Here is a 13,925-nt window from a genome sequence, read left to right as displayed (position 1 = left end):
GGGTAGTTCTTCAGAGCAACTGTCGTTCTAAAAATTACTTGTTCAATGTCACACGACGTGTAATATAAGCAACGTTTTTTGCCCTAAACGTTATGTTCCATTGGGGTTTTGTGTGTTGTTTATGTCGAGACAATTAGAATTAATACGATTAGATTAAATTGATCAAGAATCATCCACAAAAAAGCGCTCAATAAAAAAGTAAAGTGCTCCCCTGTGCTTTGCACCACGCCATGAAGGCGTATAGGAGGTGTGGAGTTAGGACTCCATACTTTCTTGATCACGGTCGAAGGTGGGGGTGATGTGATCAGCAACACGCCCCTGGCCGCCTTTACCCACCAGAGTTTCCTCTACGTACCCAGTTTATGCGACGCTGGGTTGGCGCCGGAACCGCTTGAATAGGTGGAAAGAATCCCGGTTCTGCCCCGCCGGTGATCGAACCCGGGTCTCTCGTATGGTAGTTCAGACGAAAAAAGTGCTAAATGAGGACTCGAATCCGAAACTTTCGGTGGCAATATTGTGAGACAACTCAACACACTTGGCTACGGAAGAGCCCTTCTCTGTGGCGGAGTAGTTATCGTAGCGCCCTGATTAGCTAAGGGATCTTGCTTCGAATCGTGGGTGTGGCTGTTCTTGTTCCATCTAAAGGCATCTATATATACTGGGTGAGTCTTTTAAAAGAGAGCCCGTGGAAAATGTGCTCCTTGCTTGTAGGCAACCCTGGTACACCTAAGAGAAGAGCGGGGCAGAGAACAGTCCAAGATATGTCATGTTATGTCGTCGAATATGCTTGGCACCGATATCCTGGACTGTTCTCTAACCCGCTCTTCTCTTCGGTGTACCTAGGTTGCCTAAATGCAAGGAGCGCATTTTCCACGGGGCCTCTTTTAAAAGACTCACCCAGTATTACCTGACTTTGCAATACAATATCATGGAATATACCCATGAAGACTAATAAGCCCGGGAGCCCCGTAGCACACGAAGCGAAATTCCTGGGTTAACTGCGAGAGCTCTGTAGCACAGGAAGCGACTTCTCTGTGTTAACGGCGAAGCTCTGTAGCACACGAAGCGAAATTTCTGGGTTAACTGCGAGAGCTCTGTAGCACAGGAAGCGAAATCTCTGTGTTAACGGCGAGAACTCTGTAGCACAGGAAGCGAAATCTCGGTTTTAGCGGCGAGAGCTCTGTAGCACAGGAAGCGAAATCTCTGTTTTAGCGGCGAGAGCTCTGTAGCACAGGAAGCGAAATCGTGTTAACGGCGAAGCTCTGTAACACAGGAAGGGAAATCCCTGTGTTAACGGTGAAAGCCCAGTAGCACAGGAAGTGAAATCTCTGTGTTACCGGCAAGAACTCTGTAGCATAGGAAGCGAAATCTCTGTGTTACCGGCGAGAACACTGTAATACAGGAAGGGAAATCCCTGTGTTAACGGAAGAAGCCTCGTAGCACAGAAAGCGAAATCCCTGTATTAACGGAGGAAGCCCCGTAGCACAGGAAGCGAAATCTCTGTGTTACCGGCGAGAGCTCTGTATCACAGGAAGGGAAATCCCCGTGTTAACGGTGAAAGCCAACAGTAATGGCGAAAACATCCTGAACTTGCTTCGACAGTAATTTGCTTTCAACGTGACAATGCCCGTTTACATTTCGATGCCGCGACTGTTCATACCTTTCCCAACTTATCCCCTAGCGGTTATTGGTTCTTGGTATCTCTTAAAGGGGGGCTCTCCGTGGGGAGTTCTTCACATCTGCTGAAGTTTAGCAGGAGAAACAATTGTGTTCCATCAGACTGACCTAGTGCATATTTTTCCTGATACTCATCTTGAAGTCGGAAATTCAATCAAGTTTATGGTAACATTCAACGTCATAGTATTCTCTCATCGCCTCAACTGTGAGCTCTAGTTTCCCTCTGGAACTATGTGTCTGTGATCCTTTCCTACAAATCTTCTAATTTATGTTTTCTGCAATGTATTTTCTAACAGATCCAGAGTGTGCGCTTGGCTACTGATTGCATGCCATCTTGTGGGCTAAGTCTGTGTTACTTGACAGTGTTTTGTTTGTGTCCATCGTCCCTAGACAGTACCGTCTTTCCATTCCAGACCGCTAGCATCGTATTATAACTACCAGGAACAGGACAGGGACTACATCTGTACCACGCCGGACGACAGCGGGATGCACACGTGCAACAACCTGCCTCTGTACCTAGATGGCACGACGGAGTGCAACGCCACCGCCATCCCCAACAGCAACATCACAAGGATCTCCAACGTCTCCTGCGTCAATTGGAACCAGTACTACAACGAGTGTCGGCCGTTGGGCACCAATCCATTCCAAGGCGCCATCTCCTTCGATAATATAGGCCTTGCGTGGGTCGCCATTTTCCTGGTAAGTGAAGACCATTTTGTTCTTAACCTTAGTTCTTCGTAGACGGTGGCCAGGGCCGGCTCTAGGTGGGTACGGATCCCTGTGTTAACGGCGAGAGCTCTGTATCGTTGGAAGCGAAATTTCTGTGTTAACGGCGAGAGCTCTGTAGCACAGGAAGCGAAATCCCTGTATTAACGGCGAGAGCTCTGTAACACAGGAAGCGAAATTTCTGTGTTGTCTCTTAGTCTGAAGTAGAAGTGTCCTCTATAATCACACACTATACATTATTATTATAAATTTAGATATAATTCTTATTACGTAATAGTAATAAGCAGGGCATTTTAAAGGTTAGGAAGCATCGCCTATGGCGTACTGGTAATCAAGGGATCTCTGGTTCGATATCCGTTGAAGGCAACTTGCACAATGGTTTGGATCCCACTTTAAACTGTAGGTCTAGTTATATGTATGTTCATATGGTGGTCTGTAGAGCTTTCACAACACTCTGCGATACTCCCTACTTTATACTTCCATCAAAACAAAAATCTATCGTAACCTACCTCGACTAATACGAGGGTAAATCAAAAAGTAAAGGCAATTTTCACATAACATCTATATTTCCACACAAGAAGAAGAACTACACATATCACTTTCCCACATATGCCCCTGCACGGCAATGCACTTTTGGTATCGTGCAATCAGCTTCTGTATCCCGTCCGCGAAGAAGGTTCTTGGTTGCTCACGAAGCCACGTCTGCACTGCGTGCTGGACCTCCGTTACACTTGCGCGTACCAGTTTAAAGCGGTCCACCCACTCATACACCTTTCGTTGAGTCATGGTGCTTGCTCCATACTGCGCTAACAGCCGTCGGCGGATGTCTGCCCGTTTGACTCCGTCCGACCACAGAAAGCGCACTGTCCCTCGATGGTGCATTCGTGGAGTGGTGCGTCCATATGTGTGACGTTTTTGCTCCGCGAAACTCGACTGAATGGGGCAGTGATGGATACTCCTACTTCCACGTCACTCCAAGTATACACGTGGTGACGTCAGACACACCCAGTCTTCGTTTATTCCTGCGAAAACACAGAATTGCCTTTAGCGTTTGGTTTACCCTCGTATTAGTCGAAAAAGTAGTCGACTATATAATATATATATATATATATATATATATATATATATATTAATAATTATTTAATATTTCGTTTCGACTTTCCGATTAGTCTATCTGTGCATGAAGTAGACTGGAAATAGCAATTGAAATTCAAATCTTTAAACCAAGAATTATGGGAGTCTAATAAAAGTTTCTATTTAGTGTTCCTCTTAATTTCCGATGCGTCACTGGTGCGATGTTCATTATTTAATTACGAAACTGGGTGTGTTCAATTTCAAACTATTACTTAACGTTTGGAAGTGGCAATTTTTTAATCATTCAATAACTTTTTTCTATCATAATTATCTTTTGTTTACTTTCCGGTGAATTTTGACGCTGTAGTGAATTTACACGGATTGATATAAAATAATGGCGTAGGGATGTGACAACCTTATCGCCCAGTGTCTTGTTCACTGCGGTTGTAGTAAACCAACAGATTGAAATGGTCAACATTTTGCTCTGTTGGGATTTATACAGCTGTCCTGTCATGGCTCTATGAGCGTCCCACAATTGGCAGAAGTTGGTCGACTACTATGTGGTCCTCCCAGCTAGATCCGCCATTCATATTGGGGATTCGGCGTAGAGCCGACAACAATCGTTAAAAAGTTATGTCAAGAGACAGGAACATGAAGCCATGGATGTTCCCAAGGTAAAATATTCCCGAGGTAAAATAGTGACCTGTAGGAAGACCAAGACGAAGATGGAGGGATAACGTTGTGATGGACTAGAAGGAAATCGGTAAGGATGGAAAAGATTGGATTGATCTTACTCAGGATAGGGGACAGATAGAATGCTTGTGTTGCTGCAGCCATAAACCTTCGGGTTTAAGAAGGCTAGAGAGTTATTTAGTTGATATAAAATAATGTTTTCATTTCATGATTTCATTCTAAAGGAAAGGTGCATGTTAACTATTTCATTGAAATTTTTGAAGACTACATTTATGTAGCGCTTTGTTTAGTATGATTTCAGTAATTTTGGATATTTTTAAGTGTGTCAAAATAATCCATGGAATCAGGAAAAGTCAGATTAATTGCTTACCTCTGAAGCATTGCTAGATGCATTGTTTCATTCTGACACATTGTTGGATGCATTGTTTCATTCTGAGGCATTGCTGGATAAATTGTTTCATTCTGAGGCATTGCTGGATGAATTGTTTTATCCTGACACATTGTTGGATGCATTGTTTCGTTCTGTAACATTCACTGTTTTACTCTGAAACATTTCTGAGGAACTAGTCTAATGCATTTTCAACCTCCTGAAGACCTTTTTCTTGGTATTTGCACGGTTTACCATTTCTATCATTTAACGTCCATTCGTTTTGATGGAGAGGAAGATAAATCACCGTAGACGCTGGACCTCCGGACTGTAAAATCCAGGGAAATATCTCTTTCAGTTACCTTCCATTAGAGCTAGCAACAACAATACCGGAATACAACATGCGCAAGGCCACTAATTAAAACTTCATGCACTTCGGTGTATTGTTGTGCACACGCTCCTTCTCATAATCACTCTGCAACCAGGCATTATTAGCGAACTCTGCTCATTCAGTTAATGAGGCATGATATCTGTCTACTGTTCCCGCAGTTTGGTCGCAATATCACTCCGCGGACTGATGAATTATTCAATTAGTGCAAATTATGCGCCGTAATGGAAAAAGATTACGCTCGCTCGGTCCGTAACAAAATACGTTGTTTCGGGTCTTGTCAGTGTGCAAATATTGTTACGGTGTATGTTCCAGTGTAACTGTTACAAACTGATGTTTGGCGCCAGCTAATTTTGTCGAGGTGGAAGTATATTGCTGAATTTTTTAGCGTATGTGTGTGTGTGTGTGTGTGTGTGTGTGTGGAGATGCACAAATGAGTTTATATAATGATTGATCGATAGAATTAGTTATTTGATTAATCGCTAGGATGGGATGAATAGTCGTATCGATGAGATGAATGAAGGGACAATCGCAAGACCATGTGGACGACACAAAACAAGTCCTAGAGGATTATCCTGGCTGTAGGCCCAGGCGCCGTAACGTAATGTTCTCCTGGAACGGGGGATCGTTTTAAGCCAAGCGTCAAGTCAACTTTGCATCAGGTTTTCGCATATGTAGATCCAAACGTAAGCGCAGAATATAGTTCCAGTGAGACGGGTTCTATTCCTAGACAACTGCATACTTGCAAAAAAACCAGTTATTTAATTTGTAAAATACTGACAAAATAATATATCCATTAGCAGGTATGTACTTGATCGGTTGCAATCACTGTGCAGACGAACTTAGATCCTCAGATTCGCCAACTGGAGTTTGTATTGCGCTGAAGAATCGCTGAAGATCAAGAGTGAGTCGAGCAAGACTGAATACGTTGCAGAGCGCGTAGAATCCGTGATACCAGCGTTGCACATCCCACTATTTAACCCTATGTTTATTGTGATTGATTATTAATGGTGACAGCGGCGAGAATGGCTGAATCGAGGTCTCCTGTTCAGTGCGCGGTTTTACCAGAGTGTTATTTTGGGCTTCATCCGAAGAAAAAAGCTCTTCAAATCTAGCAATTTGTTCTAAATGCATAATCCTCCTTACGACAGCATGATCAAAGTAAAACAGGGTGTGAGGTGATTTGGCGTCAATGTGCTCACGAACTGTATCACTGGTGCTGAATGAATTGCGGTTTAAGTTTAGGAAGAGGACACGATTGTTTGTTGTTTGACGACAAAATAATCTCCGCGGTATTAAAAGATATCGCCGTCATAAGAAACATGTTTATTATTTGGACGAGACGTGCTTTAACTCGGTAGGGGAAGGGGGCGGGGGGCGTAAATTGAATGAAACATTGAAGGACACCACCGTACAAAACCACCGCCACGGCTGAAGAAACCGACGAGAAAAGAAGGGGGGAAGGGGGAAGCTTATTGTTTCACCCACTGGCGGCAATGACGTCTTTGTTGAAGGCGCATATTTACTGTTCCGTGCAAATAAAGGGTGATCATCAGCAAGAAGTGGACAGACCAAGATTTGAATCCTGGTTTAGTGAGATGATTCATAAATTGAAACCAGAGTAATAGCAGCAGACAATGCACCCGATTGTCACCAATAACAAATCATGCTTTTTTTTGCTTGAAGTGAGTGTGTCTTACAGTAACGGATGTATTGCGAACGAAGCAACAAAATTTTTCATAAATGTATTTCTTTCTAAACCAAAAACAATAATTTGTCATTAAATTCAAGAGGGGCCTATCGTTGTTTACTTTAATCTTTGTTCATTTTTATTTTTGCGTGCTCGAAATATACACACATGCTCTCATGTTTAGAAGTTATTTCGCATTTATATTAAGTAATGACACATTTATTAAATAATCTATGCGCAGAAAGTACTTTCTAAAATTGTATGTTTCAGGAGACAAAAAGAAACAAAAATACATTCCGCTTGACATGCATGCGGGTTTTGATGTGTTGTGCGGCTGGCAATACTGTGGATTTTCTCAGTGTCTGCGATGTAAGCAGCTCGGCCGTTGAGGCAAGACTGGCACGGAAGTTTCTGAGCTCAGTTCCAGCGCGGATTGATACATAAAACCTGCTGCAAACTTAGCTTGACGCTTGGCTTAGGTACATTTAGATGTCCCAGTGGGTGATGTAACTCAGAGCATCATTCATCCTCTGCAACACGAACACTCGCCTCTCGCCGATAGCCAGACGGTAGAGTTCGAGAGGTATATCACGCACACAAGAAGGGCTAACACACAACCAATTGGAATTTACACTTTCCAATCCGGATCACACATGGTTAGACATAAGGATAATTACCTATCAATGGTTGACAAAGATCTCGTCGTAGAGCAACTCAAACGTATACAATAATCGTTCTCCAAGCTCCTCTTCTTGCTCCTTTCTTTTCCTCAGGCCAAGACTGACAGCCTGCTCGATAACTCCCCGACGGTTCACCAATCACAGACCCCTCACCGTCCGTTGTACTCAATTTTATTATCCTTTCTTCTCTGCCCCGTTACTGACTCATTACTTTATAATACCGTTTAGGTCAGCAACATGACCACTTGTATGCAATATCAATTTCAGGAAGGTCGATTAACTACTGATGCAGCATTCTTGAAATACCTTGGAGTACAACGGTTAGTGATAAGATTTAACAACTCTTATGCTTGATGAAGATTCCTTGATTTATAACACGATAACCTCGTTAGTCTGCAAAATGCAGACCAGGTTGTACCACGTAAAAGAGAGGTTGACATTTGAGTGTCTTCCTAAAGGGTCAGCCTTACCTCCCCTGTTTATATAGGAACAGATGAATTGCAAATAGGGCTTCAAGTAGCCACGGAAAACTAGACTTTTGGCTCAAGAAAAAGTGGAAAAAATGTTCTGTGGGGAGCGGACTGCTGTACAGTCACGGATAATTCTGGGTTGTAATCCACAAGTGCTTCTGACTATATGTATGACAGTTACGGGCTTGCGAGAGAAAGATATAAGGTGAAGGTTTTCTGAGATGCTTCTCTTTGTCAGTTACATGGACAGTGAAGAGGAGGTAGTAGCTGGAAGCTTTGGAGATGTGAATTGGAGGCATGGACATTGGGGAAAAGGGATAAAGAAAGTCTGGAGGCTTTTAAGATGTAGGACATACTGACCCTATATGGTATATGTAAAAAACTGGGAACTTCAAAGAGCTGCGATCTCAAGAATATAGTTACAGAAAGGCTCAAAACTTTGGATATGTAAAAAGGTATTGGTGTTGAGACAGATGGAAAAGGAAAGGTTGCAGAGCTTTACGCCTTGGATCAGAGGCATAGACTATAAAGGAAAGACTAGAGACTCTTGCGCCTCGTGTCAGATGGGAGGCTGATAGGTAAAGGCGGCCAAAGCGTGGTGCTGATCACACTGCATTCACAATGGCTAGTTATAACACCATTAAGCCTTGTTTCCATGATAATCAAAAACTCAATATGCTGACCAAGGCAGAATTTATTTTATTTTAAAACATAAAACTAAACATTACGTTTCAACCTTCTAGCAAGGACTTCTTCAGACTCTGTACCACTAGGTCGAGCGTGGGGCGCGGTACATTACACAGGCGAGACCTTTTCTCTCTACTTTACTTTGTCTGAAATCAATGGGTGAAAAACCATATTGAATGGCCAGAAAGGTCACTAATAATCGCCTATATGAATAAAGTTTAAACTGGGTGTTGTGGCTCGTGACGCTGAATTTAAAAGATCGAATTTGTATGCTTCAACTCGTCCTTACTTATCACTGGGGAAAGGAGTTTTTGGTGCTAAAAAGAGAGATTTAGGACTTTAAAAAACTCTATTTTATGACTATTAGGTGCTTATAATAAATTAATAGCTGTAATTATTAATAACTTTATGAAGTAACTAGTGGATTCAATTTGTATACAAAAAGGCACTCTTTTCAGTGCAACGAATTCTATTCTTTGGAACGGAGAACGCCTCATCCAGTCAGTTCACTCCAGATTTTTTCCAATTTCGTGATGCTGGCTGGGAGATGGCGAAACTTTGCACAGATGTTGACACCCCTTGCTGTTGCATTGCTTTCTTTGTCGCTCGAATTCGTTCAAGGTCTTAAGGTTCAAGGGTTGTGGTGGAAATTGAGGGTTATTCTTAATAAAAGTTATTTTAAAGTTACGCGAAAGGTTTGAAAGGAGTTTTTTCAGGTCAAAACAGAGCTTTCAGGCATTTTAGATTCTATAGAATTTCAATACTGTGGAGCTGTATATATGAAACTCAAAGATATCTAAATAGCATACGTCTAGGACGTTGCAAGAAAAATATGTATAGACCTAGAAATCCTTTCCCTACTTATCACAAATCACCTCTTTTTTTTAAAAAAAAAATATATCTTTATGTAATATGATCTTGATACGTGTATTTCTTTCTTTCAGGTTATTAGTTTAGAGGGTTGGACGGATATCATGTACTATGTTCAAGATGCTCACTCCTTCTGGGACTGGATATATTTTGTTCTCTTGATTGTGGTGAGTAGGCAGTTTCTTTGTAGAGTGGGATGCATAAGTATTACTAAGCAAACTGCTCATCACCATGTTTATTGTATTTGTTTCACGCAATACGAGCTTCAAGAACTGACACAAATGCTAAACAAGCTGCTGACAACATCTACACTATTCTATTATATATACACACATTAACAAATGTATTCCTTAAAAAACGCAACATGCAAGAGAAATATTTAACGAAAATAATCGTGGACAATTTGCTTTGTAATACTTATGTCTCGCACTGTACACTGGTAATATTTATAAGTGAGAATTGGAATGCTTTTTTTAGAATCTTAATTCGACATTACCTTACAGTAAACACTAGATCTGCTAGTATTTGTATATTCGAGAAGAATATGTGTTATGTTCCTTGCTACGACCTAAAAATATTAGTTGTGTCAGTCAGAATTATATGACAGAAAAATGAGTTTTGGCTCACACTTGAAACCATACATGTCTGGACAGTGTAATTTGTCAGTCACAGGCTCCAACGCTGCACAAAAGTACATATGCGACAAAAATTATTTCTAGCACAAAGTGACATCTTGTCTCTATTAAATTAATGTATGTTGTTGATAGTGGCGTACACTTTTCGTAGGAGTAAGCCTTAATTTCATCTTATTTTCTTGCCTTTGACATTCTCTTTTTAGGAATATTAGGCCAAAAAGGGGGGGTGTTATAACCCTCACCAACCCCCCTTAGGCTCGTCACTGGTTCTTGGCGAGTAACATTGTGTACATATGTGAGTAATAGTGTAAAATGTTGCTTTTGCCAACATCAACTAAATATTCATATTTGTAACCACAGAATATATCCACCAAACTCGAATCTTCTTCTTCTCAGCTACTGTTGCTGAAATTCCTGTTTACTGTTTCTCGTGTTGCTATTAGTAAATAAACCAAATGCTTTTTATCAGTTTGTGATAAACTTTGTTAGTTTACTTGAAACCAGATTCATTCGTTTAATAATTTGAAGCACTTTACTGGGGTGTACGTAGTAATTAATGTTGAAAGCTTGTAGTTCCGAAACATATTTATTTGATATGAAGGCCAAATTATTAACTAAATGGGTACCCTGGCCAGCATAAACAACTCGTACATTAATTCTCGAATGATATTTACTTGTATGTTTGAACAGGTTTTCTCAATTTCTCTAAAGCGAACTGACAATAAAATCGTCGTGCGATAACCAGAGGGACGTAACACCAATTTTATCAAATTTACTCAGCTTATTGGAGATACGTAACTCTACCTTATTGCTAATGATTGGAAGTGGAGATGTGTCGATTCACTCTAAATGGAGCTCTTCAGAGGAGTTCATTTGAACAACATCGAAAACAGTATGTTTGGAGTAGTGTTCCTCTGGTTCTCATACGACGAAATGGTATCTCTACTAATTTGAATTTCTTCGTTGTTCTTGGAAGCACTGAAATATTACCAGTGGGGAAATTTTTATTCTATATCTCTCTGTTTCTTTCTTCATCTCCTCCTTCCCTCCACACACCCAACACATTGGAAACTCTTCCTCACTTTCAGAATGGTAATCCAAACTGTCCCATAGTCGGCATCACATTGTACACACAAAACTAAACGGATCAAATCTATTTGATGTGCCAGGAACACATCGACTGATGTACCACAGGTGTTTTTGGCCTTCGTCAAGAATTAGATTTAGAGTTTGGTGCATTTTTGTATATCGTTTGTAAAGGTAACGCCAAAGTGAATCATGTGATGTGTGTATTTCTATGTCCAGCTGTACTTTAATAAATCAACTTACGCATTATTTGATGCAGCTTTCTCGATGATACACTTAAAAATTTGGTCTGAGCTACTGACTTAACAGTTCCCTGGACCAAATCCTATCCCTTGCAACAAATATCAACCCCTCACCCGACGCACCACCTACTGCATTTTTTCAGCTGATGCATTTACTTTTTTGCGTGTGTTGATTAGTAGAATGTACATCGAAGCCTGGATTCCAATTCAGTCTTAGGTATGGATGACGCCTCGTGGTTTTTGTTACGTCCATTTCATTATTTCATACTCGTTTAAGATTTATATAAAGAAGGGAGAAAGAAAATTAACTAAAATATAGCAAGGTTTCAATACTCTTAACTGGCTCACATGGCTTCATGGCATATTTCTGCCGACCTGCGTGGCGGAGTGCTAAGCACAGTACCCTACGAGGGTACCGGGTTCGAATCTCGGCCTGGGCATAAGTGTTATTTGTGAGTGTCCATTCAATAATTTCAACACATCGTCACTCAATATTTAGTCAAAAGTCGCAGATAAAAGCGACGTAAAGTAGCGAAATCCAATTAGTCAGTGTTGCGGAGATTGGTGTTAGAAAATCCCTTCCCAGCTGTACAGGGTGATTATAAAGTTTCGATCCATTTCTGTGAAAAACAGATATTACCTAGGTATAATCAAACCAATAATGAGAAGGGAAAACCTAACACTTAGTAACACATAATCTATCAAAACTTCTACAGATAATGTAAACCAAACCTCAGAGTAACACATAATCCATCACAGGTTGCACTGAGCCTTATTGCACAATGCTAGAAAATATCGTGCAGCGGTGCGTCGCTGGGAGTTTTACGTGGACGTGCAGGGTGGTCATTTGGAATAAGGCTCAGTACAACCTGTGATGGATTATGTGTTATTCCGAGGTTTGGTTTACATTATATGTAGAAGTTTTGATAGATTTTGTGTTACTAAGTGTTAGGTTTTTCATTCTCATTATTGGTTTGATTCTAATATCTGTTTTCACAGAAATGGATCAAAACTTTATAATCACCCTGTATATATATTTATATTTTGTTTGCTACCTGAGGTAACTACGATGATGGTTTTTCCAAACGTTGCCTACTACATTTTCCTCGTCTTCTTTCCAGATTGGTTCCTTCTTCATGATCAACCTGTGCCTCGTCGTCATCGCGACTCAGTTTTCGGAGACCAAGAAGCGCGAGATGGAGCGGATGAGGATGGAGAGGGCGAGGTTCCAGTCCACCAGTACCCTGGCCAGCACCAACAACTCCGAGCCCAATTCCTGCTACGCGGAGATCATGAAGTATGTGGCGCACCTGTGCAGGCGGGCGAAGCGGAAGATCGTGAAAAGGTACCGGCTGTACAAATACCGTAACAAGAAGGACGCCCCCGCGCAGTCCATAAGCCTCCGGAGGAAGAGGCGGCAGATCGCCAAGGGTCCTCGACCACCCGAACCGCTCCCGAGGCTTCAGATCGGCGTGGAGGAGTCACTCAGCGGGAGTCCTCACGCTCCGAGAGCGAGTCCGGAGATATCCGACGTGGATCCGGTCGCGAGTCCAAGAAGACCCGGTCTCCTGAGGGTCCCCAGCGTCAACAACGGCTGGGAGGGTAGCTGCGACGTCCAGGGAACCCTCCTGAGCCCCAACCTCCCTCAGAACCAGCGCAGGAGGAGCAGCGTCATGTTCAGCGACGTGGTCCTCCTCCACGGCGACGGCGGTGCCACCACCAGCGAAGCCAGGAACGTCTGCTCCAGCGAGAAGATGACGCAGACCGGAGACGGGATCATCGGAAACGTCTGGCGCACGGACTTCCCGGTGGTCCAGCCGCCGATGGAGACGGAGTACGCGCCGGGACTCGAACCGGGGCAGATGACCTGCCAGGAGCTCCTCGCACTGAGCGGAGCCATCAGCGCGGCGCTCCCGACCCAGCTGGTTCTGGACTCCAGGAGCGTGCAGACCTTCTTCTCGTCGCTGAGCAAAGGGGACCAGCTACACGTCTCGGCGCCGGTTCTCGCCGTTGACCCGGATGAGTACTCCAACTCCGAGATGGACGACTCAGACTACGAGATGGAGCTTCTCGACGAGCCCGAGAGGGAGCCGGGACTTTGCAGGATCTGCCTGAGGAAGTTCCGAGGAGCCATCAAGTCGCTGGTCCAGCACAAGTACTTCCAAATGAGCATTCTCTGCGCCATCCTTGTGAACACTAGCAGCATGGCATGCGAGTATCATGACCAGGTTAGTAGTTACATTCTTGTATATTTTGGCTACTACACGACTTTTCCTGGTCAGTTACAAAACTTTTAACCCTATTCGCATTCTCAATCGCTTAGAGATATGGAAACTGAATAAAGGACCTAGTGAATTCATACTGAAATCTTTGCCATTGAGATGGAGAAAAAAATCACATACTCGGGGTATTACTAATGAAATATTCACTCATACAAGGACGAGACTTCGTGCAGTGGTAGGTATTGATATGCTGAAACTAGCGCGCACTAGCCAGCAATATCCTAGAAGAAACACCAAAGTCTCGAAACTTTCCAAGTGCGTATCATGAGGCGAAGATATTGTTGGAATTTCAAGCCCCGTGGAAGCGAATAAGTTTCACGCGCCGAAGGTTCTGGGTTCGATTCCCGTTCGATTAATT

The 13,925-nt window shown here is 42.6% G+C and overlaps 1 protein-coding gene across 4 annotated transcripts in view; it reads left to right on the top strand.

Moving 5' to 3' along the window:
* The window catches only part of Ca-alpha1T (Ca[2+]-channel protein alpha[[1]] subunit T), a 172,222-nt gene that overhangs the window by 39,311 nt on the left and 118,986 nt on the right, over positions 1-13,925 (top strand). For all 4 annotated transcript variants that reach the window (XM_083110833.1, XM_083110835.1, XM_083110832.1 and 1 more), the window contains 3 exons: positions 2,091-2,376; positions 9,397-9,489; positions 12,407-13,513. In XM_083110833.1, coding sequence (XP_082966959.1) covers positions 2,091-2,376; positions 9,397-9,489; positions 12,407-13,513 — 1,486 coding nt within the window. The remainder of the gene's footprint in view (positions 1-2,090; positions 2,377-9,396; positions 9,490-12,406; positions 13,514-13,925) is intronic.

Source organism: Lepisma saccharinum, chromosome 24 (genome assembly GCF_977018435.1).
Source record: "Lepisma saccharinum chromosome 24, izLepSacc3.1, whole genome shotgun sequence".
NCBI lineage: Eukaryota > Metazoa > Arthropoda > Insecta > Zygentoma > Lepismatidae > Lepisma > Lepisma saccharinum.
The sequence above is the reverse complement of the archived record's forward strand: the minus strand, read 5'-3'. Positions and strand labels throughout refer to the sequence as shown.